Here is a 26222-nt window from a genome sequence, read left to right as displayed (position 1 = left end):
CAAGCATAGGTCAACGCAATCCCAGTGTCAATGATAAAATGCCTGGTGCAATGCAATTTATAAAAAGGAACCACTGAAGCCCTTTGCGGAATGCAAGTGTGTCTACCACCCATAAAGGCACAGTAGAAGAAGCATTGTATATTGGAATTTCATTATCCCCATTACTGATATGTAGCTCAACAGTGTTATAAGAGAGAGAGAGTTGGACAATTTGTGATCTGGAGAAAGTCTTTCATAAAGTACCTCATGGTAGACGTTTGTGGAAACTGAAAACATGTTGGAGGATTTAAGGGTAAGCTCCTTGAATGGCCAAAGAATTCTCTGAAAGACCAGTATATGAGGACAGAAGTGAAGGATAAGATGTGAAGATGAAGAGCAAGCAAGCCCCACAAGGGCTGGTTCTGGCATCTGTAAGGTTCTCGATACATGTAAATGGTAAGACAGAGGGTACATGTTACATTAACAAGTTTGCAGATGATACAAATATCATTAGAAGAGTAAGAAATGAAGAGGATTGCAAAATGTAACAAGATTTTTATACACATGCATGTAGCATTCATTTTCTGAGAGACCAGTATATACGTAAATGGTAAGGTGGAGGGTACATGCTAAATTAACATGTTTGCAGATGATACAAAGATCATTAGAAGAATAAGAAATGAAGAGGATTGCAAAATGTAACAAGATTTTTATACACATGCATGTAGCATTCATTTCTGAGAGACCAGTATATATGTAAATGGTAAGATGGTACATGCTAAATTAACATGTTTGCAGATGAAGAATAAGAAATGAAGAGGATTGCAAAATGTAACAAGATTTTGATATGCATGCATGTAGACAATTGTGAAAAGTGAAAATTAATCCCCCCCCCCCAAAAAAAAAAAAAAAAAAATTGGACATCAGTAAAAGCTCACCAAGACCATCAATGAATTACTCAATGGAAAAATAATCAATTACAAAAACAAAAGAAGAAAATAGTTTGGGAGTGCTAAACACAGATTATTCATCAACTGACAACCATATCAGCAAAAATGTGGATGAAACTACTGATAAACATAATACTGGTTTTCCACTACATAAAGGGGACCAATGATAGGTATTTGCTTGTGGTCATCCTACACAATAGATCGTAGAGTTGCCCATTTTCAAAACCTGACAACCCTGAGGGGGCTAACACCCATTCTCTGGTCTGGACCAAAAATCTATATCAACTTTCAACTATATTTCTTACACCCCTTCACACAAGGAGAGCTGCCCAGTAGTGAGTGCTCATTTCCACATACCTGTCCTATATACTCTATATGGAGTTTGTTGGGAAACATCATTATATCCATGGCATTCCTCAGAAAGACAGGATTTCTCAACCACACAGTTTAGGAATCAGCAACAAGAACAACAACAGAACACAACAAAAAACTACACCGGCAATATACTACTCAAACATCACAACCTACCACGCAAACCACGCAAGATCATCTTCACACCCAGATAACTAAACAAGCCCTTCTAGAAAGACTGCCAAACTCAATACTCCATCAGCAGCCTCTAGATACAAGTCCCACAGAGAAAACCCTCCCACACTAGACAAGAACTGCACTAGTATGCCTGTGCCCAAGACACCATCCATCATAGGACAATACCAATGAAGAATAGGACTGACCACAGATTTAGACTGCTCCAGATGCAATCACCACACAGAAGACACAGAACATGTTGTACTACTACGCCCCTTACTAACAATCTGCAGACAACACAATATCTTTTTTCTAAGTGACTTTATGGTCCCAACTGGAGGCTGTTACCAGTTTCCTGGACTCCACAGGTCTTCTGCAAGAGAAACCCCGGGCAAGACTGACTGATTATTACTTACCTTAGTATATTTACTTTCTTGTTGACTATCAATGTTAATTCCTTCATGTGTATTTACCTACCTAGATGTATTTACCTAATTGTATTTTATGGGAAGGGAGCTATGCTTGTAGTGACCCATCTTTGTACATACATACATACATATACCAAGGCTTTTTCCCCCTTACAAGGGGGGTAGCCAAAAAGAAAAAGGCATAAATTCATTCCCACCCATTCCATCCCTGAATACACTCCACACCCCTCCACCATCTTTGTATCTTTCAAAATTTAGTTTGTTCTTAAATTCTTGTATGGTTTTTGCCCATATTATTGTTTCATCCAATTTATTCCAGACATCCACCACTCTGTGCGGGCTGTGTGGGCTGAATTATATGTGTATCAAATGTGAGGCCTAGGATTTTAGGGCTCTTGTCTTGAGTTTGGTGGTCCTTCATGAGGGTTTTTTTATTATCTGGATGTGAATTTGTTTCTGTGTGGATGTTTTGTGTGGTTTGGGTGTTTCTGTGTGGATGTTTTGTGTGGTTTGGGTGTTTCTGTGTGGATGTTTTGTGTGGTTTGGGTGTTTCTGTGTGGATGTTTTGTGTGGTTTGGGTGTTTCTGTGTGGATGTTTTGTGTGGTTTGGGTGTTTCTGTGTGGATGTTTTGTGTGGTTTGGGTGTTTCTGTGTGGATGTTTTGTGTGGTTTGGGTGTTTCTGTGTGGATGTTTTGTGTGGTTTGGGTGTTTCTGTGTGGATGTTTTGTGGTTTGGGTGTTTCTGTGTGGATGTTTTGTGTGGTTTGGGTGGTGCGTTGTGGTAGATGTTTGAGTAGTATGCTGCTGGTGTTGTGTTTTGTTGCATTCAGTTGATTATGCTTGTAGAATGTAATGAGATGGGTAAGTAGGTTTGTGGGCTCTTGCACAGAACTGTGTACCTATCATTTTCATGTGACGTTTTATGGAAAGGATTTTGTCTTCTGCATGCAGATAGTCTATTGGAATAATTTTGGTGCACCGTGTTATCATGTTCAATGTTTTATTTCTTACTGTTGGGGTGTTAATGTTTTCCTGATTGTTGGGAACCATGCTCTGGAAGCGTAATCAAGTGTGGTTCTAAAGAACAGTAGACTAGTTTGTTGTGACTAGTTTCCTTCCATTGTCCAAAAACCCATACATGATACTGATTTTTATGTTTATTTTCTTGTTGATTTTCACTGTTAGGTCTTTCATGTGGGATTCACCATGGTATTGGATCACATGATGGACTCATGATCAACAGCTTTTACCCTCCAGATGAGAGCCCAAGCTCATATATGGCCCAATTTATAGATGACACTGTAATCTTACACCTCCAACTCCTTGCCCAATGGGGCAGGATGCTGGCTTGCAGTTCTGTAATGGTTTCCAGCCATGGGTGGGGACTGAGCTCAGACTACCAAGTTAGGAAGTGAGCACATTGCCACTACACCAGCAAGCCAGTGTGGAATGAAAGTCATTGAATATCAAAAGTGAAGCACAATATCTTATATTCTTTCAAAATGGAAGTGCTACACGATGTGCCTGCAATTGGCAAGACAGATTCTGATGCTTGCTGCCTTTTTACCTAAACATTGTGTTAGTTATCATCCACTCTTTCTAAAGATGTCTCCACCACTAACTCTCCACTATGATTTTTACCTGGCACTCCAAACTTCCTAACCACTCCATCTATTGGTTCCTCCCCTACTGTAGCAATGAGGTCTCCCAATACCACTATACTGGTATTCCCTCAAAACTCTCAACACATTCATTTAAATCTATCCAAAAAGCCTCCCTTTCCTCTACACTCTTCTTACTATCAGGTTCACTTGCACTTGCAAAAACCCACATTTCCCTTCCCAGTTTTACCTTCATCCATGTTAACCCTGAAGAAACCTCCTTCCACTCCATCACACACTTACCTATCTTTTCACTTACTAATATAGCCACTATTTCCCTCCCTCATCCTCTCACTCCCAACTCCCCTCACTATACTCCCAAACTCAAAATCACTCCTCCCTTTCAACTTAATTTTACTTAATGCCAACACATCCATCTTCTTCCCTTTTACTCTCATCTGTGCCACGCCCACACATATCAAAAGACACGAACCTTAGGGTTCTGTTCCAAAAACTCCTCCCAGACACTCTTTTGCCTTGACTTCTTGTTGGAATGTACTCATTAGGGTTACAGAAAGCAGGATGTCTAGTCCCATCACTCCATCCCATTTTAGCTGCCTTTTACAACTTGAGTGAGAAGACTTAGTAGAATTTTTTTTTTTTTTTTTTTTAAATGGGTTAAAATGGAAATACATATTCAGATAAGTGGTAGAGGAAAGTATCAGGAGTAGGAGGCAGCATAATGTAGGGATAGTCACAGTACAATAAAGTAGCACCATTTTTCTATGATTACATAAGTCCTCTATCATAGACAAAATAATGTGTGGTTCTGGTCTGTAGGGGCACTCCATATAGACCCTAAAGTATCAGGTGCATGTACTGAGCAGATATCACCATACAATAACATGCAGCCAATACTCCAGACAGGTATAACAACACAATATTTCTTCCCTAATTGACCACTGAGAATGTCAAGTGACTGTTGCTATTTACCTGTGAATTGTGGGTTTTCAGCAAGAGACCCAGGGCAACAGACTAATTGATTGAATGGCTGAACATTTTTCTTTCCATAACTTCTACTTTCATCAATAAAAGGTAAAAATATCTTTATAACTACCCTACACAATTAAATAACCACCCTGATATTATGAATTGTTTCCGATACAAACTTTACATGGGAACATGTCTCTGTCCCTGAAAAACAATTATGTAGGAGAGTTCAAAAGAAACATTCCATAATATCACTTTCATGTACAACGAATTCATATACCTCCTCAGCATCTGTTAGGAGGATTAAGTAAGCATTATTGTTTGTGTCTGAATGTGGATGTGGCTGGATATATGCTTGTGTGTACAGGCGCAAGTGAAACAGGAAATGCAAGGAAAGAACATGCTAAATGGTGAAAAGGATGGAAGGAACTGGGTGTATTAAAACCAGGTGTTACATACAGCCACGTAAAGGAACACAAGCACGAGACCAAATTGGGTAAACAGCAAAGAGTTGTGCATGGATATGAGAACTTTGAAAGCTTTCTTTCATAACCTCCCTAGGGTAGGAGTGTTTGGGTTTGAAACACTACACCAAAAGATAAATACAGAAACTTTACACCCAAGGGAGTCTTAAAACCAAAATGACATACAGCTCTTCTTACCTGGTGTACCTGGCCAGACATAGTTGTTCCTTGACTATGCATGTGGCCTGTACCAGAGGTCTCATTCTGACTATTTGGTTCTGAAATTGACGGGACTGGAGCTTGAAGTGGCACAGATGGTAGAGGAGGAAGTGACGGTGGAGGAGGTGCCACAGAAGGTGGTCCTGAAGACGGTGATGAGCCAGATGGTGACGGTATAGATGGGGATGGCGATGTCGGCAGTGCTGTCACAGCAGCCGCTGCAGCAGCTGCAGTAGCAGCAGCAGCAGCTGCAGCAGCTGCTGCTGCTGCTGCTGCTGCCTTACCTCTACCTGAGCCACCACCTGAGCGACGATTTCCTCTCCCTATGAAACGACCAAGAAGATTAGAATAACAAAGGGTGGCATGGAATGCTTCCCCTATATCAAAACTTTCATCATTCTGATGTGACGTACCAAAGTAGTCAACATGTCCCAGTTTAGCAAATATACATAGGGTCAATTATGCATTGCCAATCGTTACATTACATGGTATGTTAAAGCACACACAGCAATTAATGGGGTGGTTCCCACACACACATATCAAATCACGCATGTATATCCTCAAAAAAGTGAGCCATATGTTCATCTTCAAATAAACATAAGTAGACCATTAAATAACATGACTTGATTCACACCAATCAGTAAAATCATGGAATAATTTAGATATGAAATTATAGTCAATCAAAGGTTGGGAAAAATACAGGTATGGGAGAACCAATGTGAGAAGTAGATCATTTACACAAGAGCTAAGTAAAGCCGTGTTGAGTAAAGAATTGCAAGAAGTTAATATTAACAAGAGGAAGCATAAGGATGAAAATGCATGCAAGAATAACTAATACACTATAATACCCATCACACAAAAAATAAAAAATAAATAAAATAAAATAAAACAATATTTGAGACCTACATATCAAATCCACAGCAGGAATGAAGAATGAAATAGAACAGCCGACTGAAAGTGGCGATGGGTGTAGTAAGGAATGAGGAGTTAAGGAAGGGGGATATCATTGGTTAATCCTGTATCAATGTCATATAACATGGGAAGGGGGAAGAGAGAGGAAGTTTGAAAGGCAAGGGATGGAGGAAATGGTAACAAATGAAAGCAGGGAACAAGAAAGAACCAAAAAAGGAAGAAGAGGGACAGAGGGAAAAAGGGGGTATGATAACAATGAGAAATGAAGGAAGGAAAGGATTTTGGTGGGAAAAAGGAGGGAGCTGTATAATAATGATATGGTTTAACATCACAAACTCCTCCCATTGGAAGGCTTGGACAGTGCCCCTCACAGAGGACTTTGTATAATAATAATAATAATCACTGCTTCAAGTTTCGCTGACTGAAAACCTGCAGCCCCACAGTAGGTAGCAACAATCCATATTCCTCCCCATTCCCTTTTCAGGGAAGAAATGCTGTACTATTTTCCATATTGAACAACTTCTTTGTCACCAAACTATACAGTAAACCCTCGATAAAAACAGATCTCGATATACCAAATATCGGATATAATGGACAAAAAATCTGACCGGACAAACTCGCACTATAACAGATTTTCATCTGTTGTTGCAAGGGATCCTCAGTTATAACGGATCTTCGGATAGAGCGACAGACCCCACTAATTTCTAATATCGGACAAACTTTGGGATATGATGAATCTGTCGGGTATTTCCATCGGATATAACAGATCCTTGGTTATAATGGATCTTCAGATATAATGACAGACCCTACTGATTTCTAATATCAGACAAACTTCGGGATATAATGAATCTGTCTGGCATTTTCATCAGATATAACAGATCCTTGGTTATAACGGATCTTCGGATATAACAACAGACCCAATCCCCATATCATCCATTATATCGAGGGTTTACTATACAGACGCTCCTCAACTTACGTTTTAGTTACCTTCTGAATGGCTGAACGTAAGTTGAAAATGAACGTAAGTTGTTACTGTACCATACATCCATAAATTCTATTACCATATCTTATAAAACACCCCTAAATCATTAATTATACACACAACATTGTAAAATGATAACATTAATTTCAAATAAATTAAATTCAAGCAACATAAATTGAGATGGTGGAGGAGAAGGAGAAGGCAAGGCATGTTCAGTCTGTCATTTGTGCCATGTAAAAATAATGGACGCAGCGTCATGCGTAAGTATCGTTTGAACTACGGAGAGCGCGCTAAACTAAAAAAATCACTCAAAAATTTTTTTTTACAATTTTTTTTTTCACAGTCAGTTCAAACATAAAATCGAAAAAACGTAAAATGAATGAACGTAAGTAGAGGAGCGTCTGTAGTAGCAGGAGGGGAGTAGTCACCAGATGTCGGCTCTTTGCGAGACAGTAGAGAAACAAAAGCCGAAGATGATACCGATCTTGGGCCCAGTCGGCACACTAACTTCTCCTCAGGGTTGCACCTCCATATGATATGGTTTAACATCACAAACTCCCCCCTACCGGAAGGCTAGGACAGTGCCCCTCACAGAGGCAGAGGCGAAAATGTGGATGAGTTTTGAAGATATACGGGAATTTCTTGATTTATGCAAGGAATATGTTCCTCAAGGGATTGTGTAATGTAAAAATCACATAAAGTGAACAATTAAGGTTTACTATTGCCTACTTGATTTTTTTTTACTATGTCGTGTTATTCTAAATAATCCATGTAATATGAAAAAATGACTAGGTTTTTTTTACCTCGTGTCATTCCAAAACCGCATAAACTTGAGAAATTCTTGTATGTACCTAAATGTATTCACCTAATTATAATATATAGCACTGGTGTTGGGGGGTAAATTCCGACTGTCACCTCCAAGAGGGGTCCCCTGGGTAACGATAACGACAGCAGTGGACTGCGACAGACCTTGCAAGCCGGCAGTTATCTATACTCTGCTCGAGAAACTCACGCTACGCCTCGGTGTTGTACTCATGGTTTCTATCTCTTTGCCTCCATTTATCAAAATATGCCATAAAATCATTAATGTTGTTACATACATACATACTACAAAAGGCTTTTTCCTCCTTATAAGGGAGGTAGCCAAAAAACAAAGGTATAAAAGCCACTCCCACCCATTCCATCCCCACATCACTTCTGCACCAAAGGAAAAATATATCATCAGACCCTGTAAAACAAAGTAGGCTGTGGGATCATCTACCTGAATTAGGCATAACATACAAAGCAAGTCATTACAGAGAGCTATGCCTTGGTCAAGACAGCCCCTTGGAGTGACTACTCAAGATGGAGTTGAGAGTGTTGATGGGTTCTGAAGATGGGCAGCTGGGAGATGATTCTGAAGATGGGCAGCTGGGAGATGATTCTGATGTATGTTTTCTGGGACCACCAATAGCATGTACCTATCATTGGTGCTGTATGCTTAATAAGATATAATGAAGATAGTAATGCTGTTACTTCAAATAAGCCATAACCAAGGGCCTTTTCCCTCTTACCAGAGAGGTAGCCAAAGTCAAAAAGGCATAATTCTACTCCTATCCTTCCCCCCTCCCTCCCTCTCATCTTCGCTCCTTCTGAATGATGGGTCATCCATGCATCTTGCCCATTGCCCTCAGTTAGCCGAGACGATGCAGCAAGACACAGCACATCCACAGCAAAGCCATTTCATTTAATCAATGACAACCCCCTCCCTCTCCATCTCCTCATACAGAAACACTGAAGACAGGGAAAAATCTTTTTGGGTTGTGTCAAAATATCATTCACATATAACCATTCCCTAACCTCCACCCCATCACCCACCCACTCCCTTCCATTGATCACAGTATCATCCATACAAAGACATTCTCCACTCACACCTATCTTCTGCCTTCTCCCTCCCTTCCTCAACAGACATTCCCCTCTTGCTCAAAGCCCTTTTCATTCCATCCATCTATCTCATCCTTGGTTGACCCCTCATGTTCACTCCATCCACCTCTGCCTTCCACACTTATTAATCTTTCTTCACTCATTTTTTCCATGTGTCCAAACCATCCAAACACTCTTTCATCAATCCTATCTCCTGACTCCTTATCCACCTCTGCTCTCCTCCTCACATCCTCATTTCTCACTCTATCCAACCTTGTAATCTCAACCATACTTCTCACACATTTCATCTCAAACACATTCAAACTCTTCCTCTCTTATGTTCCATATCTCTGCCTGATGCAATGCGGTCGGCAAAATCAAAATAAAGACATGACAATATGGTTTAACGTCACAAACTCCCCCCTATCAGAAGGCTAGGATAGTGCCCCTTTCCAAGGACTTTGTAGCATGGAATTTAATGAACCATGCCCTTGGTTCAACTTTGCAGGTGGCAGGGTTCGAACTGCCATCCCCTCGACCTTTGCCGCAAGTTACAACCCCCTAACTCACTCAGCCAGCGAGCTTCCTAAGAAGCCCTTTGGGCCTTTTTAAAAGATATTGAAGGGAATAATAAATATTGCTAAAGACAACACAAATGTAAAGGAATACAAAAATTTAAATATTAGTAAATGTGAATATTTCTGGAAGATTTGCATGTAGCAGTTTAACTTTTCTGATAGACTAAGAAAAAAATATATATATATACATATATATATATATATATATATATATATATATATATATATATATATATATATACATACATATATATATATATAAGAAAAAAAATTAGCTCAGAAAAGCTGTTCATTTTCATTATGGATTATATTAATATTCTACTTGAAATCACTCCCAACACAGATAAGAATGGCTCTGGCATACCTGTGACCAAATCACCACCTCCCACTTTAACCACTTCAGTACGAGTCAAATTCTTGCATGCAGCATCAGCTGCCATATGTATGATGCATCATACTACTTGCATTATAAAATATAAAGTCACTGCTATATTACTCGTTCTCTTTTACTCTGAGTAATAATAAACACAGAAAATGCGATCAAACCAGTTCACAGAGTCTGGGGGTAACTCATGTACAACTACAAAAAAATATATATTCAAGATGCCGATGCCGGCATCTTTGTGTACCCACTCGTGCCTCGTGACATTATCATCGTACCGAAGTGGTTAACAATACCAACACAGAATCAGCCTAGCAGCAACATACACCAATTGACCAAAATGCAACCATCACACAGAAGAGCAATTAATACTACACTGCCCTTCACACATTCTATACAGAAACACAAAATCTCTTCACTGACATAAGAATTAAACTGGTGGCCATGGCCAATTTCCTGGGGGCTACAGTTCTCCAGCGAGAGAGACCTTGAGCAACATTTAGATTGGGATTCTGCAATCTCTGCATTCTTCAGCACCAATTAGAGGCAGTTAGCCTTTAGTGTTTACCTTTAATGGCTTACACACACATACTCGCACTTGCTTTATAAACACTGATGTGTGTTTGTACCATAAATGAGTGCTACCAAAGCCAGCTTAGGATTTTAAACACAGATCTTTCGCTACAGTTCCAGAAACAGACAGAGAAGTGCTCTTTACTTGAGAGCTGTCAAGTAAATTTAAACATGCATTTACAGTTCTATGATCATTATCATGCAATAATGCTGTGTTTCCATAAATATGTTCAGTAAATTAAGGAAATAAAAAAATGAACAAAATCTTGGAAGATGCATTATAGGTGAGAACTAATTTGAACCAGGTGCATTTCCCACATCCCAATACAGCACCTCAAGACAGCCACAGGCCTGTAGCTGTTTTCAACAATCTAAAAGCAATAGCACTAAGCTCTAAGAGGCATGATCTATCGCAACAATAACCTGCCCCCAAATTAATAGCAAAATGAAAATAATGTGTGTATTCATATTTCTTTCTCACATACTCACAAATACATATACACCTGTGTCTGTGTGTAAATATATATATATTATATATATATATATATATATATATATATATATACAAATATATACATATATATATATAATGTATGTATGTGTGTGTATTTGTGTGTGTCTATGTGTCTGTATATATAAATCAAATAAATATAGATGAAATCAAATGTATGGGTGATTAGATTATAAATCTGTTCCACTGAGAGTGAAGGCATTTCCCAGACAGGTGCGGGTCATAGACTAGCACTGCACTATACAAATACAGGGGAAGCAACGTAAGCAGGCAAGCACAGACAGGGCATGAGAGCCTACCCTGGGCCGTGTCAGTGTGGCTGGTGGACAAATAGGACAGGTAAGTGTCCTGAAACTCGGCCAGGCCCGTCAGCGCATCAGGGGGGGCCATGGGGGGTTGGGGGGTGTAGGCTTGCGGCAGATAGCCTGAGCCTGTAGTGTCCGGGGTGGAAGAAGCGCAGGTTGTGGGGGCAGAAGCAGCGGCCCCCCCTTGGCTACCCCTTCGTGATCCACCCCCTTGTTGGGCCCCCCCTGCCTTGTGGGTGTGTGAGAGGTGGTAGGACAAACCCTGTCTGGTCTTGTAGCGAGCACTGCACACTGAAAGTCAGAAAGCAATGCCCGTCCCTGTTAGACCAGCACAGCCCCACCCACCTCGCCATCACCTACACCTTCCACTCGGCAGAAAAAACAGCATTTTACTTCATTACCTCAAGAAAAAAAACATGAATTTACTCCAACACTTTCTTAGGGAAGAGTATGAGAACTGATTTTATCATAGTACAGTAATAAAGATCCTTTTTTTTTTATTACCTGATTACATTTAAAACTTTTGCATGAAATTACTTGATTATACTCCAAAAAAGGAGTTCTTTATCTTAAAATTCTAATCAAAATGTCTTAACACACTGGGCTGGCCAATGGAAAGCACATTCAGGCTGCGAGAAAAAAAAAAAAAAAGTTGATCATGAAGCTCAACCACAGCGGACTAAAAGTGTGATGCAATGCTTATAATTGTTTTTTTCACTCTGGAAGACTTGACAAAAGAACTAGAATATGGGAGCAAAGAACAATTTTCTATATAACCATTGGGCCAAGGCTGACTTAAGATTCCATACCAGAGGATCTAAGAATCTTTATAACAAAGAAAAAAGAATAGGAAAATAAAAGGTACATGCTTTCATTCAGCACAAAAACTAAGGAGAAACTATTCATCAGCTTGGTCCTAAACTTCAATACCTAAGCCAGGTACTCATGGTTCAAACATTACTAGGGTAGGGATAACCATACCACCATTCCAGCAAAACCTCAAAGTCCTTCTGTACAGTGAAACCTTCATAAACCATAATACGAGAAGTAAGTAATGTCACGTCTGCAACGAAATATCACGACCAAAATTGCAAAAAAAAACATATTACTATGCTATGCCATCTAGATTTTCTGACTAGGCCTTAATCTATTCTCCCCACATCTATACCTTTTTTTTTTCTCCAACAGAATATGTTCACTCCTGACCTCTACTGTTTGTCAATGAAATAAAACTGAGCACATTCATATATGATTGTATATTCACAATCTTTTGACCCAATAGTAAAACAAGTTAAGACTTTCAGACATAATAATTCCCTTTCCCTTTTACAAAAGGTATTGCTGAGTCAAAGAACACATTGATATCATTAAAACTTATTCAATCACTCCTCCCATCTAGAATCTTCACCTCTGGAATGAAGGGTCACTCTGTCCCCTATCACACTGCCTGGACCAAAGGCAATATATCACGTCCCAGCTTTTCCAGAGCATGACCCAACAAACGAAGCAGGTTTACATTTATTGCTTCATCATACATGGATCCCTTCCTCATCCACTCAAAATAAACCATAAAGCCGACAAGAACGTCCATTTGGACTGCATCGGCCATTCATGCATTCACAATCTCCCTCTACAGGAATATCTCACTATACAACCGAGTGCTATAAAGTAGGTAAAACAAATGTTGGGTGTATGTAAAAGCCGCAGGAGGCAAAAATTGAGGAGGGAGGGGGGACAGGGGGGATATACGAATTTTTACATTGTGACCAGTCAGCTGGGAACACAACTTGGTTGTATAGTGAGGTATTCCTGTATATCCTATCTTTTGTGCTCTCTCTTCCATGCTTGACAGACACTCTAGGTACATCCAATGCCCTCTTCAACTTTTCCATCCATCTCTCTCAATCTTCCTCTCAAGTTTATTCTATTTCTGCTTTCCATACCCTTTGCTAGTCTTTCCTCATTTTCTTCTTTTTCATTTGGCCAAATCACGTCATCACTTTTTGATCAACCCCCGAGGGTTCCCTTCTCAAAACCATTCTCTGCCTTATCTCCACATTTCTCACTCTATCATATTTCTCAAATACTTCATCTCAAAAACATTCAGTCGCTTCCTTTCTGATTCCTTATATTTCAATTCTGTTCCTTACAAAGCCATGGCCAGAATTACTCCTTCATGCAACTTTATCCTTCATGCAAATTTCTCTTTGCGTTCATCCTCAAATATCTATTTCTCAAAGCATTTTTCATTCCAAACAGATATTTACTTAACATCACAAACTCCATTCAGTTTCTCTATTCTGTTTCTTCTCATATGTTCAGGACTCGAACCTAGAACCGATGGCCATAAATTCACCCCCTTGCTCACTGTGCCATGGAGCAGCAGCGCATGTACTAGGTTCGAGTCCTGAACATATGAGAAGAAACAAAGTCTGGTCCGACTAATAGTGCATAAGGTATTCTCTATTCTCAGCCTTCACATACAAAATAATACTCATGTAAATACTTCTGACTGCTTCCCCTAGACTTCCCTACTCTATATGTGTGTTCCATGCTCCACATAGCTTCTCTATAAACCCTATCACAAACCTAAGATTAAAACTTAAGGTAAAGGAGGAAACAAAGCTTCATACTAAAAACAATATAAGAAACTATGTTCTCCAGAGGTTTCACTGTACAGTGGTCTACACTCCTATCAAATTACCTTCCAACAAAAAAATGATAAGCTAAGAAATGAATATTCTTCCAGTCATAGGTACAAGATAATTTCATCAAAAACTCCATACTTACGCTGACATTCATAAGGTTTTCCTGGCGTTTCCTCATCTCCTCCTTCGGTCGTAGGCTTTGGTGTCGGTTCTTTTTTCTTACGACCTCTAGGAGCCTGCCAAGGGTAAGATGCTAAGTAATTTCAATTACCAACACAAGTGACAATATACACATACACATACCAAAGAGCTTTTAACCCTTACAAGGGGGTGGTATAGTCAAAGCATCCATCCACCCTACACCCATCCAAAACTAACAACCTTTCACCTTCATTCCACAACACATCCATACGAAAATACATTCACACTCACGTCACAAAACAAGCTCTCCAAGAGTGACCACCCTTCTCTGTCACACCTCTCCAGGCATTAGCCCAACATGTGTACCTGTATATGTACAAGGGGGGAGGGCAACAGGGAGTTGGAGGCGAGTCTCAAAAGAGAGAGGCTGGAGGAAGTGAAGAGCCTTAACCACTTCTGTATGATGATGCCCACGTAGGTGTCATGAGGTGCGAGTAGGTACATGAGGATACCGGCATCTGCTTCTTGATTATATATATATTTCATTGCAGTTGTATATGAGATACCCCCAGATTCTGTGAACTGGTTTGACTGTGTTTATCATTACTCAAAGTAAAAGAGAATAAGTAATACAGCAGTGACTTTATATTCTATAATGCTAGTAGTGTGATGAATCGTATGTTTGGCAGCCCATGCTGCATGCGAGAATTTGAGTCATACTGAAGTGGTTAAGAGTGTTTCTTCTTCTGGTTTTATATTTTATGAACATGAAGAATGAGTGAAGAAAGATTAGTAAAAGAGGTGTGGAAGGCAGAGGTGGAGGGAGTGAACATGAGGGGATGACCAAGTAAAAGGGACATTGGGAAAGAGGTCTGTTGAGGAAGGAAGGGAGAAGACAGAAGATTGGGGTGAGTGGAGAATGGTTGTGTATGGATGATGCTGTGATGCATGGAAGGGTGTGGGTGAGGGATGGGAGGGGGATGAGGGAGTATGCGTGAATGATATTTTGACGCAGCTGAAAGGGATTTCGCCCTGTCTTCTCTTCTTCTCTCCTCCTGGATGACAAGTCATCCCTGCATCTTGCCCACTGCCCTGGGTCAGAAGCAATGCAGCAAAAGATAGTACATCCACAGCAAGGCCACATTACAAAATAACTAGAGTTCTCTTTTTCTTTTACTACTCATCAACTCAGGTTACATGGATGTGGACATGACTGCTTTGGAAGAAAGAGGAACTACAAAATATGGATTATTAAATATGACAAAATTATGCAATTAATCCTCGAGTTGTAATTCTTCAAGCACCTGCAGGAGTAAAGAGTGAAGTTCCATAAAAAAATAGATAAAGATGGATAGTGTACTTATCTAATTTTGTAATTTTGATATACAGTGAGACCTCTCATTAATGGACATTAATTAGCAGTGTTTGCAGTGTTTTTGCTGTGTTTTCGTTGTTTTTGGTGCTGTTGTTTAGTGCGTACAATCACCATGCCACCCAAAAACCACTCCAAAACACCGAAAACACCGCAAACGCAGCTAATTAATGTCCGTTAATGAGAGGTCTCACTCTACAGGGATTTCTCAATTTATGCGTGTTTAGAATACGCAATTATGGAATAGCATGAGGTGAAAAAAAAACCTAGTCATTTTTTCAAATTACATGGAGTACTTAGAGTAACACAACATAAAAAAATCAAGTAAGTAAAAGTAAAAATTAACCTCTTCTTTATAAGTTTCTTTGATTTCCCACAACTTGTATCCTTCAACTTAATGTCAGCTGAATACAACACTCCAGACTTGGTATGTACTGTATAGTTTATTTCAGTAATCATGTTCACTTTACATGATTTTTACATTACGTAATCCCTTCAGGAATGTACATAAATTGAGAAATCCCTGTACTATCCATCATATATACAAAGTGGCTTTCCCCCCTTTGTAAGGGAAGTAGCCAGCTCAGGCATGCACCCACCTACGTTCCCTCTAAGCTGTGCACATATGCGCATGCACATGTTTTACAGCTAGCGCACATAAAGAAAAATGTGCGCACACAAGGTTTCCAAATTATATCAAAATCCATTCAATAAAGAAATTCCACCCAAACATCAACTCATAAATTCTCTAAAAATATGGTAACTTGCCAACCGCCACTACTTGGTGGAGGTAATACGTAATACAAACTTACAAATTGTGAGTATTTGCTTACATGATCGGATGGTGGCTCACATAGGTGCACACATACTTTTCAGTGATGGCAAAGTTTGCACACAAACAAGTTTCTGTACACACTCACAGCAAAAATTTAGCGGGAACATTGGCACTCACTCTGACTCATTCGTTACTCATTAGTTTCCCGTTCATCTCGATTCCTTACGGAGCACTAGGACTAACCATCAAATCCCCTTCTCCATCAAACCCTGCCATACATTAACCCCTTCCATACGGTGCCGCACACGTAGGTGTCATGGGGAGCGAGTGTATTCGCGAGGCTGCCATATCGGCGTCTTGATTATATTTATTGTAGTCGCCCCTCCATAATGACATTCTTTCTAATTCTTTTGTAATCGCATTTTCTATGGTTATCAAAATTCACGGGTGAAGAGAGAACGATCGATATAAGCGGTGACTATATTTTATGATGCGAGTATTATTATGACACGTCGTACGGCTGGCATTGGCTGCTGCCACCGAGATCTAAGTCCATGACGCCTACGTGTGCGGCACCGTATGGAAGGGGTTAACCCCTAAGAAGAATCCCTCCCAAGATAAATTTATTATTTTACTATTTATCTGTTTGTTTATTATTCAACTATACCTATGCATCTATTCATCTATTTTATCATTATTTATATCATTACCATTTTTTACTTATCTATTTATCATTATTATATATTTTTTGCATCTGACATAGTTATGGACCAAAAGGTCTCCTGTTGGCATGCTCCTCCTTTGTAAACCTTTTGTAATCCTTTGTAAATAAGAACCACACTTGCACAACTGCATTCAGGTCACCACCCAGCACTAACACATTACCAACACAGGTAGGACTGGCCACAGAAACAAACTGCCCCAGATGCAATCATCACATAGAAGACACTGAACACCTACCCCATTTTATACTTCCCCATCCTAGCCATACCAAGACAACATAATATTTCTTCCTTGAGTGACTTATGAGACAATCAATTCTGTGGCTTTTTACCAGTTACTTTGGAGCCATGGGTCTCCAAAAGAGATTTAAGGCAATAGATTGACAGACTGATTAAGGTAGATACCTCATGATACCATTCAACACAGGAAATGACAATACAGTAAACCTCAATATAACGGATATAACGGAAAAAATCTGACTGGACAACCCCTCGGTGTAACTGATTTTCATCCATTATAGCAAGGGATCCTTGGTTATAACAGATCTTTGGATATAACAACACCCGTCCCCATACCGTCTGTTATATTGAGGGTTTACTGTAATTTTTATTCCTACTAATTTCTAATACTGGACAAACTTTGGGATATAATGGATCTGTCCAGTATTTCCATCGGATATAACAGATCTTTGGATATAACAACAGACCCCTATCCCCACATTGTCTGTTATATCAAAAGTTTACTGTATGGTGAAAAGGAATGGACATCTCAACTAACTTCTTTGCTAAAATGACACCATAGTGAAAGGGGCGAAGCATATAAACATTGAAGGGTCCAGCACTCAGAGCATAAACTTCCTCACTAAATAAACATATTTAATTCCTACCTTTGGGGTTTGCTTGGGCTTGTTATTTTTCTTGCGCTTGCGAGTTGTCCGAGTGGAATACGACTCATCATCTTCATCGTCAGGCTCCTCTTCATCCTCCTCAAGGAAAGCAGTTGCATCAAAGTAGTATTGATCCTAACATAAACACATTCCATTAAGTTTAAGTACTGATTTTAGTTCCAGAGCCAAAACAAATAAATAATTAAAAAAATAAAAATACTTTAACACCAAAAGACTCTTAGCTTATGGACACATATTCCGGATTCCTCTTGAAACTGAGGTTGTGCGTAGTTTAACAGATACTCACCTTGTTCTCATAAGGGACTATAGTCTCCTCTGGGGTGACAACGGCAGCTGGGTTCTCTACTGTCAAAATGGTGTGTTCTGCCACCTCGGCTTCCTTGGTTGTCTGAAAAGTGGTCGGCACGTTGGCCCCCTTTGTTTCCTCATTGAACAAAAGAAATATGGCAAGTTCAGAACAGTTGCTCATCGTCAAATCGAAATAAACAAATATATAAATAAATAAACAAATAAATGAATATACTGACTGTCAAGAAGCTACAGCCCTATCTTATAAAATTAAAAGTAAACAAGTAATGTCAGACAAAATTCTTCATGTCTAAGAAATAGAATTACGCTGTCCAATGAACTTGCTGAGCTTAGCACTCTGTAAATACATAAATACGTAACGATGATAATTGATGGCTCAAGTTTCGCAAAGTGGAAAACCCACAACCCCACAATGGTTGGCAACGGGCCTTGGGCCCTCCCATAAATCTCTCTTTGAAGAAACATTGGATTGTTCTCTGTGTTGTATTGGTGTGGGACTAGATCACAAGCTGAAAGTGGCAAGAGAAGAGCAAGTGCTCTACTATTTTCATCCAGTAACACACAGTTCCACAAACAACAGTCCAAAGTTTCTTCCCAGGGAAATCTATGGGAGGCCCCAAGGGTCCTTACCAGTTGCTGTGGGGCAGCGGCAGGTTTCCATTTAGTGAAACTTGAGGCAACAATTATTACGATTATCATAAAACGAGAGAAATGAGAAGCAGGTGGAAATGAAAAAGTCATTGGGCAATATGCTACTGAATACATAAAAGAATATCATAATGACCCAATGAGTGAAAATACACCAAGTCTGGGTTTGATCTTAATGTAAAGACCTGACACAACTGAATCACTAAAGTACCAGTGCCCTATTGGTAATGATCATGTAGTTCTTTAATTCATTTTGGTAGTAGGGATGGCATAAATAAGAAACCTCATACAAACAAGGATGATACAACTTTGCAAAAGCAAATTATAAAGGATAGAAAAAAAAATTGAAGAAATGGCTATCCAAGAATTCAATGAGATAAAAGAAACAAAGAAAAAATGGAAAGTTTTACTCTGAGTGGTAGATAAACACATGCCAAAAATGTGTGAAAAAAAAAAAGGACTGCTTCAAAATAAGATACGAGATATCACAATACAAGAGATAAAGTAAAGGAGAGGTGTGGAAGAGAATTAACAAAATTGACAAAAAATAAAAGAATACAAAAGCTCCCAGCAACAAATATACAAGAATTATAAGAAAGGAAGATGAGAACTTCAAAAAGGGGTGCAATTCCCAAGTGTACTGATAACCTTATGCTGCTCTATAGATTTGTATGTAACAAGCTGAAACAAAGAGTAGTGGCCTACCCATGACTTGCACTCTATTCTCTGTACAACAAATACCATGTGTATCCATAACCTCCTCCACCGTATCTATTCATCACATTCTCAATTTTCCTCCCAAGCTGAGATTATCTACTGCATTCCACCTCTTCTTTGCCAGTCTTTCCAAATTCGTTCTTTCTATGTTGGCTACCCCCTGTGTAGGGGGGAACAAGCCTTTGGTATATGTATGTATGTATGTCTTTCTATGTGCCCAAACCACCTCAGGACTCTGTGATCTACTCTATCCAACAGCTCTCATCCCAACCCCATGCTCTGCATCACCTCCACATTTCTCATTCTATCCATTAATCTTGGAGTAATCTTCTCTAATACAATTTTTGTTAAATTGGATAGCCGCTGACATTCTGATGATTTGTGTAGCTGATCGGTCAAAATTAGGGAAGACTTTTTTTCTCATTGTTCAATGTGGAACAGAAGTTTCCAATATTCATCTGGGTACCAGTATCTACAGATTTCCAGGTCTCTTACCTCCTCTTCAGCTGGGTGGGAATAGGATTAAAACATTCACTATTCCCATCCAGCTGAAGAAGAGGTAAGAAACCTCAAAATCTGCAGACACTGGTTTACATATGAAAATCGGAAACTTCTGTTCCACATTGAACAATGAAGAAAAAAGCCTTCCACAATTTTGAGTGATCAGCTACACAGATCATCAGAGGCTATCCAATTCAACAAAAATTCTATCCATTCTTACAACACCTACTATATTTTTCACAATTCATTTCGAAAACAGTCCTCTCTTCTCTACCTCCCATATACAAGTCTCAGCCCCGTGCAACACAGGTCAGGACTCAAACTATCTCTGAATTAGTAACCAAGGAACAGTGCCACTGCACCTCCCTCTATATATTCATCTCCGAATACCTATTCTTTCCATAACTTTTCATTACACTCAGATATTTACTTGCTTCCCTAAACCTCCACATCTACTCCTTTATCTACCACCACATGCAACCTCAAACAGTTACACTGCCCTATTTTCTCAAGCCTTTCACCCAGAATACTCACACTAAACTAGTGGTTCCCAAACTTTTTTCTGTCATTTCCCCCTACAACCAGTTTAACCATCCAGATTTCCCCCTTCTTGGCAAGACCCATACATACATATACCAAGGCTTTTTCCCCCTTTCAAGGGAGGTAGCCAAAAAGGGAAAGGCATAAAAACACTCCCACCCATTTCATCCCTAAATACACTCCACACCCCTCCCACCCTCCCTCTCATCTGAGCACACTGTGACTATTTATTCATTCATTTTAAAAATGTACAAATAAACTGATAAACATAGTTACAAAATAACCTACACTGCCCATCTACAACAGGCATGAGAAACTCTATCTGATATTTTCTATTGCTAGTAAGTAGTGCAATGGGATGAGTGGAGAGTCACTATGTATAGATGATACTGTTATGCAAAGAAGGGAGGGCCAGGGATGAGGGGTTGGGGTGCTTATGTGTGAGTGATATAGTTGTGCTAACCATTATGTAAGAGAATGAAACCTGTGTGAAGAACACAGAAGAGGAAAGTCATGTGGAGGCACTAGAAATAGGATACTTGAGGGGCATGTTGTGTTATGAAATATAAAATAAAGAACAATAGGATTTGTGAGTGGACTGGGGTAGAGACTGGACTGGAACTAGTAGAGCAAGCCAACCTTATGTAGTTTGGTTATGTTATAACAGTGGTTCTCAAACTTTTTCATGAGCGACCCTATTTGGAACATTTCAGTCCCTCGCGACCCAGAATAAAGTAAAGAGAAAGAAAATGGACAGTGATGTATACCCATTACTTTGGGAAAAAAATAATGTGTACATCTTTAATAAGCTGTAATAAGCAAAATGTCTTACAAATAAAGGCTCCGTCCTCATATGGTGTTTAACTCGTCAATCTTGTCGGCAACTGCCACTTTCATGAAAATTGTCACAACACCAAGGACAGAATGGAACTAGAACTTGAAAAAGCTGTAATATGCGAAACGTCATACAAATAAAGGCTCCGTCCTCATATGGTGTTTAACTCGTCAATCTTTACTTTAACAAAACTAAATTAACAGAATCCATGGCACTGCATTTCCTTCAGAAAACTAAATTAATTAGTCAAGTATTTGAAATACTCTGAAAAAGTGAGAATTTTCCGTGTCCCTGCGACCAATCAAAATTGATCTCATGACCCAACTTTGGGTCGCGACCCATAGTTTGAGAACCAATGTGTTATAATAGTGGTTTCCAACCCCAGGGTCGCGACCCAAACTAGGGTTGCGAGGGTGTTTTTGAGGGTCGCCAGAGGGTCTTTTTTAATTTTTTTTCATTCAAGTTTCAAATGTATTTAAACTCATTGTGCTAGTAAATATAAACTGAACTATAAAAACGAAAGTTTATAAACATTATGCAAGTACGTAGAAATATAACATGAAATGGTTGAATTTATTATTACAATTAGAGTCGCAACTCCAGGCTAAGAGTGGATTTAGGGTCACAGCCAAAAAAGGTTGGGAAACACTGTGTTATAGGAACAGATGAGAGTTGATATTCTTAGATATGCAAGAACTGATGATGGTGGTAATGAGCAAGGGGTAGCCCGAGGGAAACATGGGTGGACAGGATGAATGAACCCAGATAGCTCATGGTTAGGATATTGAACCACATGAAAATATGCATGTAATCAAGTTTGAGAAGAATGTATACATTTATGTATCTGTTCCATATGATGGAAGCACTAGAGATTACTGCACTAGACAATACTGATTTAAGCAGGAAGGCATGAAAAGGACAAGTGTAAGTACTGGCATATAGGTTAGGGGTAAATACAACAGTGACACAGTGATTTCTGTAATGGAAAACCTGTTATAGAGAGCTTTGAATGATTATCTTACCCCTATTTACTCATAACTATGAGCAGTCCTCAAATTTTGATGTAATCTATAGTATTGCAGACTAGTATATGCACAAAATATTTTATGTATTTGTAAATGTCAAACATTATTATTTGAAGTACACAGTACATAATAGTCACTGCACTTGTTCACTATAACAGAGACCAATGATTTGTTTTTGACAAGTTTCTTCCTTTTCTCATATAATCAGAGGATCAACCATAATCTCTAGTACAAAAAAAATTAAATGCCTGAAGCAAGTTTTACAATATATATTCTTAGTAATGAGATGTCAGTATATCTGGAGCGCTTACAGCATTATAATAAAACAACCAATTGGGTAAAACACATGATGCCTAATAACGACACAAAGCAATTGAATCAAATATGTTAAATCATAAACTGATTACGAAGAAATGCAGAATTAAGAATACAGCAAAGCACTGCATTACATTACCTTCCTCAGCAACCACTGCAGCAGTTCAAGAAAAGTAATTTAATAATTGCTCTTATTTAAGTTGAAATATACTTTATCTTGTTTTATCAACCTTAACGATAATTATTTATCATTTAATCTAATGACAACCTATTTAAATATTCAAAGCATTCGTAAAATTCCGAAATCAAACTTATTCTATTAATTAACTCCTTCTCCTCGTAGGAATGATCAAATTCCATAAAATATATGAATTATAAATTCACTAAGAACGTTTTCATTTATGAACAAAATGCTCAGCTCGAGACCTCTTTCTATACTAATCATACTAGGTAACACTTAGTTTTTTGTTCTTGTAGCCACCAGCCTGCTTTATCTGCGGCACCTCTTTGATTAGAAAGGCGAGTTAAACCTATCTCGATTACCAGAGATGGGCATGTTCCTGGGTGCGTTCCGCTTTAGTTTGGCCACAGTTAGTGTTCCCAAACTATTAATGCAATATAGGTGCTGGTATAGTATATGGCCTACCTTTTGGATGTGGCCTACGAAATTTTTCTTTGGTATAGTATGTGGCCTACCAGACTTTTATTTCAGTATGAACCTGTCTCTTAAGCTTTAATAGTTTGGGAACACTAACCACAGCCAAACTAAAGCAGAACGCACCGAGAAACACACCTAGGAAGGCACAAAGGAATGCATCCAACTCTGCTAATTACCTACTTCCATAACAAGATTACTTTTTATTATATCCTGACTACAGTGACTATTCCATTCAGTTACTTCATTTCCCTCCATGGTATTCCTTCAGTAAGAAGAAGACTGATACTATGCAAAGAGTTCCTTCTGCTCAAAAGACTTGTCAAATCAACTCTCACTACCAAGAGGAATTTCACTAAAATGGGAAAAAAAAAATTGTATTAGCCACAATAATTGAAAAGGCCCTCTAGTATGGAAAGGGTTATCTAAGACAGGCTATAGCCTTTCATGACATAAGGAGTGTTATCAAGATTAATAACACTGGAATGACAATAACCAGAGTACAAGAAGGAGTGTAATCCAGCATGCAAGATGTTAACCGAGATAGACCAGCATCCCTCTGTCATAAAATAGCCTGGCAGCTATCAGAACTAAGAGAAGAAAGTACCATCTGGTAAAGACAGGGTCAAGTGTGACTAGTTTAACACCAACTACCAGAAGAATCATATTACGTAACTATAAATCATATAACTGTTCATCACAACCTTTTCTAGGATGGAATATATACATTCTCATAAATGTTAACAGGAGCCCTCATGGAGCAGTGAGCATAATTCCTCCCTCAAATCAATCAACCAAGCTGTTGCCCCAAATCTCGTTTGCAGAAAACCCACAGCTCCCATGTAACAAGCAACAGCCACTGGATGGGACTAAAGGTCACTCACAGAAAATATTAGTTTTTGTCTGGGGATAGTGTAGGATGAAGTGCAATGGCTGCATCTAGGGCAGTTTGATTCTGTGAAGAGGCTTGTTCTATGTTGGTTCTGTCTTTGAGTTGGATGAGGTCCCAAACACTTGTGTGCTAATGTAGTTCTTGATTCTTTTGAAAGGAATTTTTCTGTGGGACTGATGTCAGGTGTGTATGGAGGGGGTGAGTACGGAGTTTGGTGCTCTGTCTTGAAGGGATTGTTTTGTGATCTGGATGTGAATGTGTTATGTGTGGATGTATAATGTGGTACAGGTAACAGATTGTTGTACATGTTTGACTAGCATACTGCAGGTGTTTTTCCATGTCCTGTTGGTTGTGAATACATGATGCAATGAGATAGGTGAGAAACAGTACCTATCATTTTCATGTATAATTCCATAGGAAGAGTCTTGGTTTCTAAGTGCTGGTGTTCTATTGGTGTGGTTTTAGTGCATCCTCTTATTATTCTAAATGCTTTATTTTGGATAGCATCTAAGTTCGTTTTGCTGATTGTTAGGAACCAAGCTATGGAGGTGCAGTTGAATGCAGTTCCGATTAATTATTTATAGACCGATTAGATTTTTCTTCTGTTGTACAAAGCCTAAGCTTACAGATTATTTTAGTATGCTTCATTTCCTCAAGGATGACGGATCAATGCAGGTAGTGGGCAGGAGGCAGGGATGATCCTTCAGCCACAAGGAGCTACGATGAAAGAGAACCAAATGGGTGCTGGAGGGGAGTGTAGTTGGACTTGGATGCATGCCTTAGCTGGCTCTCTCCCATATATGGGAAAACCCTTGGTACAGTGACTGATTTTCTTATTGATTTTTATTGTCAGACCTTTGACACGTAGGCTGAAGATCATACGAGTATCAAAAGTGAGGCCTGTTATTTAATGATTTTTTTTTTTTTTTCAATGGGAGGGTCTGGCCTTTTCATGTCACTGTCTGATGTGTTTTTGATTCATAGATGTCTGGGGTGAGCAATATTACAGATGATTTCTGGGATGGGGCTTCCATTCTATAACCTAAAGGCCATTGTTCTGGTTAGTCTAAATAAGATTGGGAGTTCTTAGCTGCTAATTTGTAATTATTTTGTTAGGTTATTCTTTCAGGTCATCTACATAGGTAGAGTGCTCTCCTGTTGATGTTCTGGATCTGGTGTTGTGAGATTACTTGTAAAGAAATTCAATGGTATAAGTGAAAGTAATGTTCCTTGGGTGACTCCACTGAACAGTATTTTTAAAGTTCCTGAGCTTTGGTTATTTTATCTTATTTTGCACTCTCTACAAAAGTTGTTGGTTAACCATTTCTTGTTATTGTATTTACCTAATTTTATTATACAGGGAAGTAGCAACACTTGTTGGGTCTTGTCTCCTATTCTCTAATTTTCTAACATACCTAGACTCAAATTCATGTACAGTTCCAACTTAATCTATATCTTTGATTTCCAATTATTATATTTAGATTTGAACCCATGTATTGTTTGAGCTTGGGCTATATCACTTTCTAAGCTATTCCACATATCTATACATCTATATGGAAAACTGTATTTCTTCACATCCTTTCGACCTGTGGTCTTTCTTAATTTACTTCCATGACCTCTTAAAGCTCTCCCATCATAACCGTCTATAATTTATTTCTTACAGTACATGTCTAGGAGCTTTACAGCCTTGTTTATGTCTATAGCTGCCATAAACATTCTTTTCTGGTGGACTTTCCTGCTGTTTGTTATTATTTGTTTAATTATCACTTATTATTATTTATCTGTCAATCCTGCTGTTTGTTATTATTCAATTATCACTTACTATTATTTATCTGTCAATCTTATTATTTATCTGTCGCCGCAGGGTGGAGTAAGTGCAAAAGATACGAATAAATGGATGAAGATTATGACTGAA

General features: G+C 38.9%; 1 protein-coding gene across 8 annotated transcripts in view; it reads right to left on the bottom strand.

Annotated features, from left to right (window-relative positions):
• Positions 1–26222, bottom strand: part of LOC143031989 (zinc finger protein ubi-d4-like) — a 93098-nt gene that overhangs the window by 53582 nt on the left and 13294 nt on the right. For 4 of the 8 annotated variants that reach the window (XM_076196446.1, XM_076196437.1, XM_076196412.1 and 1 more), the window contains exons 5-9: positions 18157–18294; positions 17850–17984; positions 14095–14188; positions 11299–11595; positions 5139–5482 (exon numbers count right to left, since the gene is read on the bottom strand). In XM_076196446.1, the coding sequence (XP_076052561.1) occupies positions 5139–5482; positions 11299–11595; positions 14095–14188; positions 17850–17984; positions 18157–18294 (1008 nt within the window). Of the gene's footprint in view, positions 1–5138; positions 5483–11298; positions 11596–14094; positions 14189–17849; positions 17985–18156; positions 18295–22899; positions 22915–26222 lie in introns of all 8 variants that reach the window. The other 4 variants (XM_076196425.1, XM_076196429.1, XM_076196426.1 and 1 more) reach the window with 4 other exon arrangements.

Source organism: Oratosquilla oratoria, chromosome 1 (genome assembly GCF_046742065.1).
Source record: "Oratosquilla oratoria isolate Oo_2021 chromosome 1, ASM4674206v1, whole genome shotgun sequence".
Lineage (NCBI taxonomy): Eukaryota > Metazoa > Arthropoda > Malacostraca > Stomatopoda > Squillidae > Oratosquilla > Oratosquilla oratoria.
Note: the sequence above shows the minus strand (reverse complement) of the source record. Positions and strands in the feature narration are given on the sequence as shown.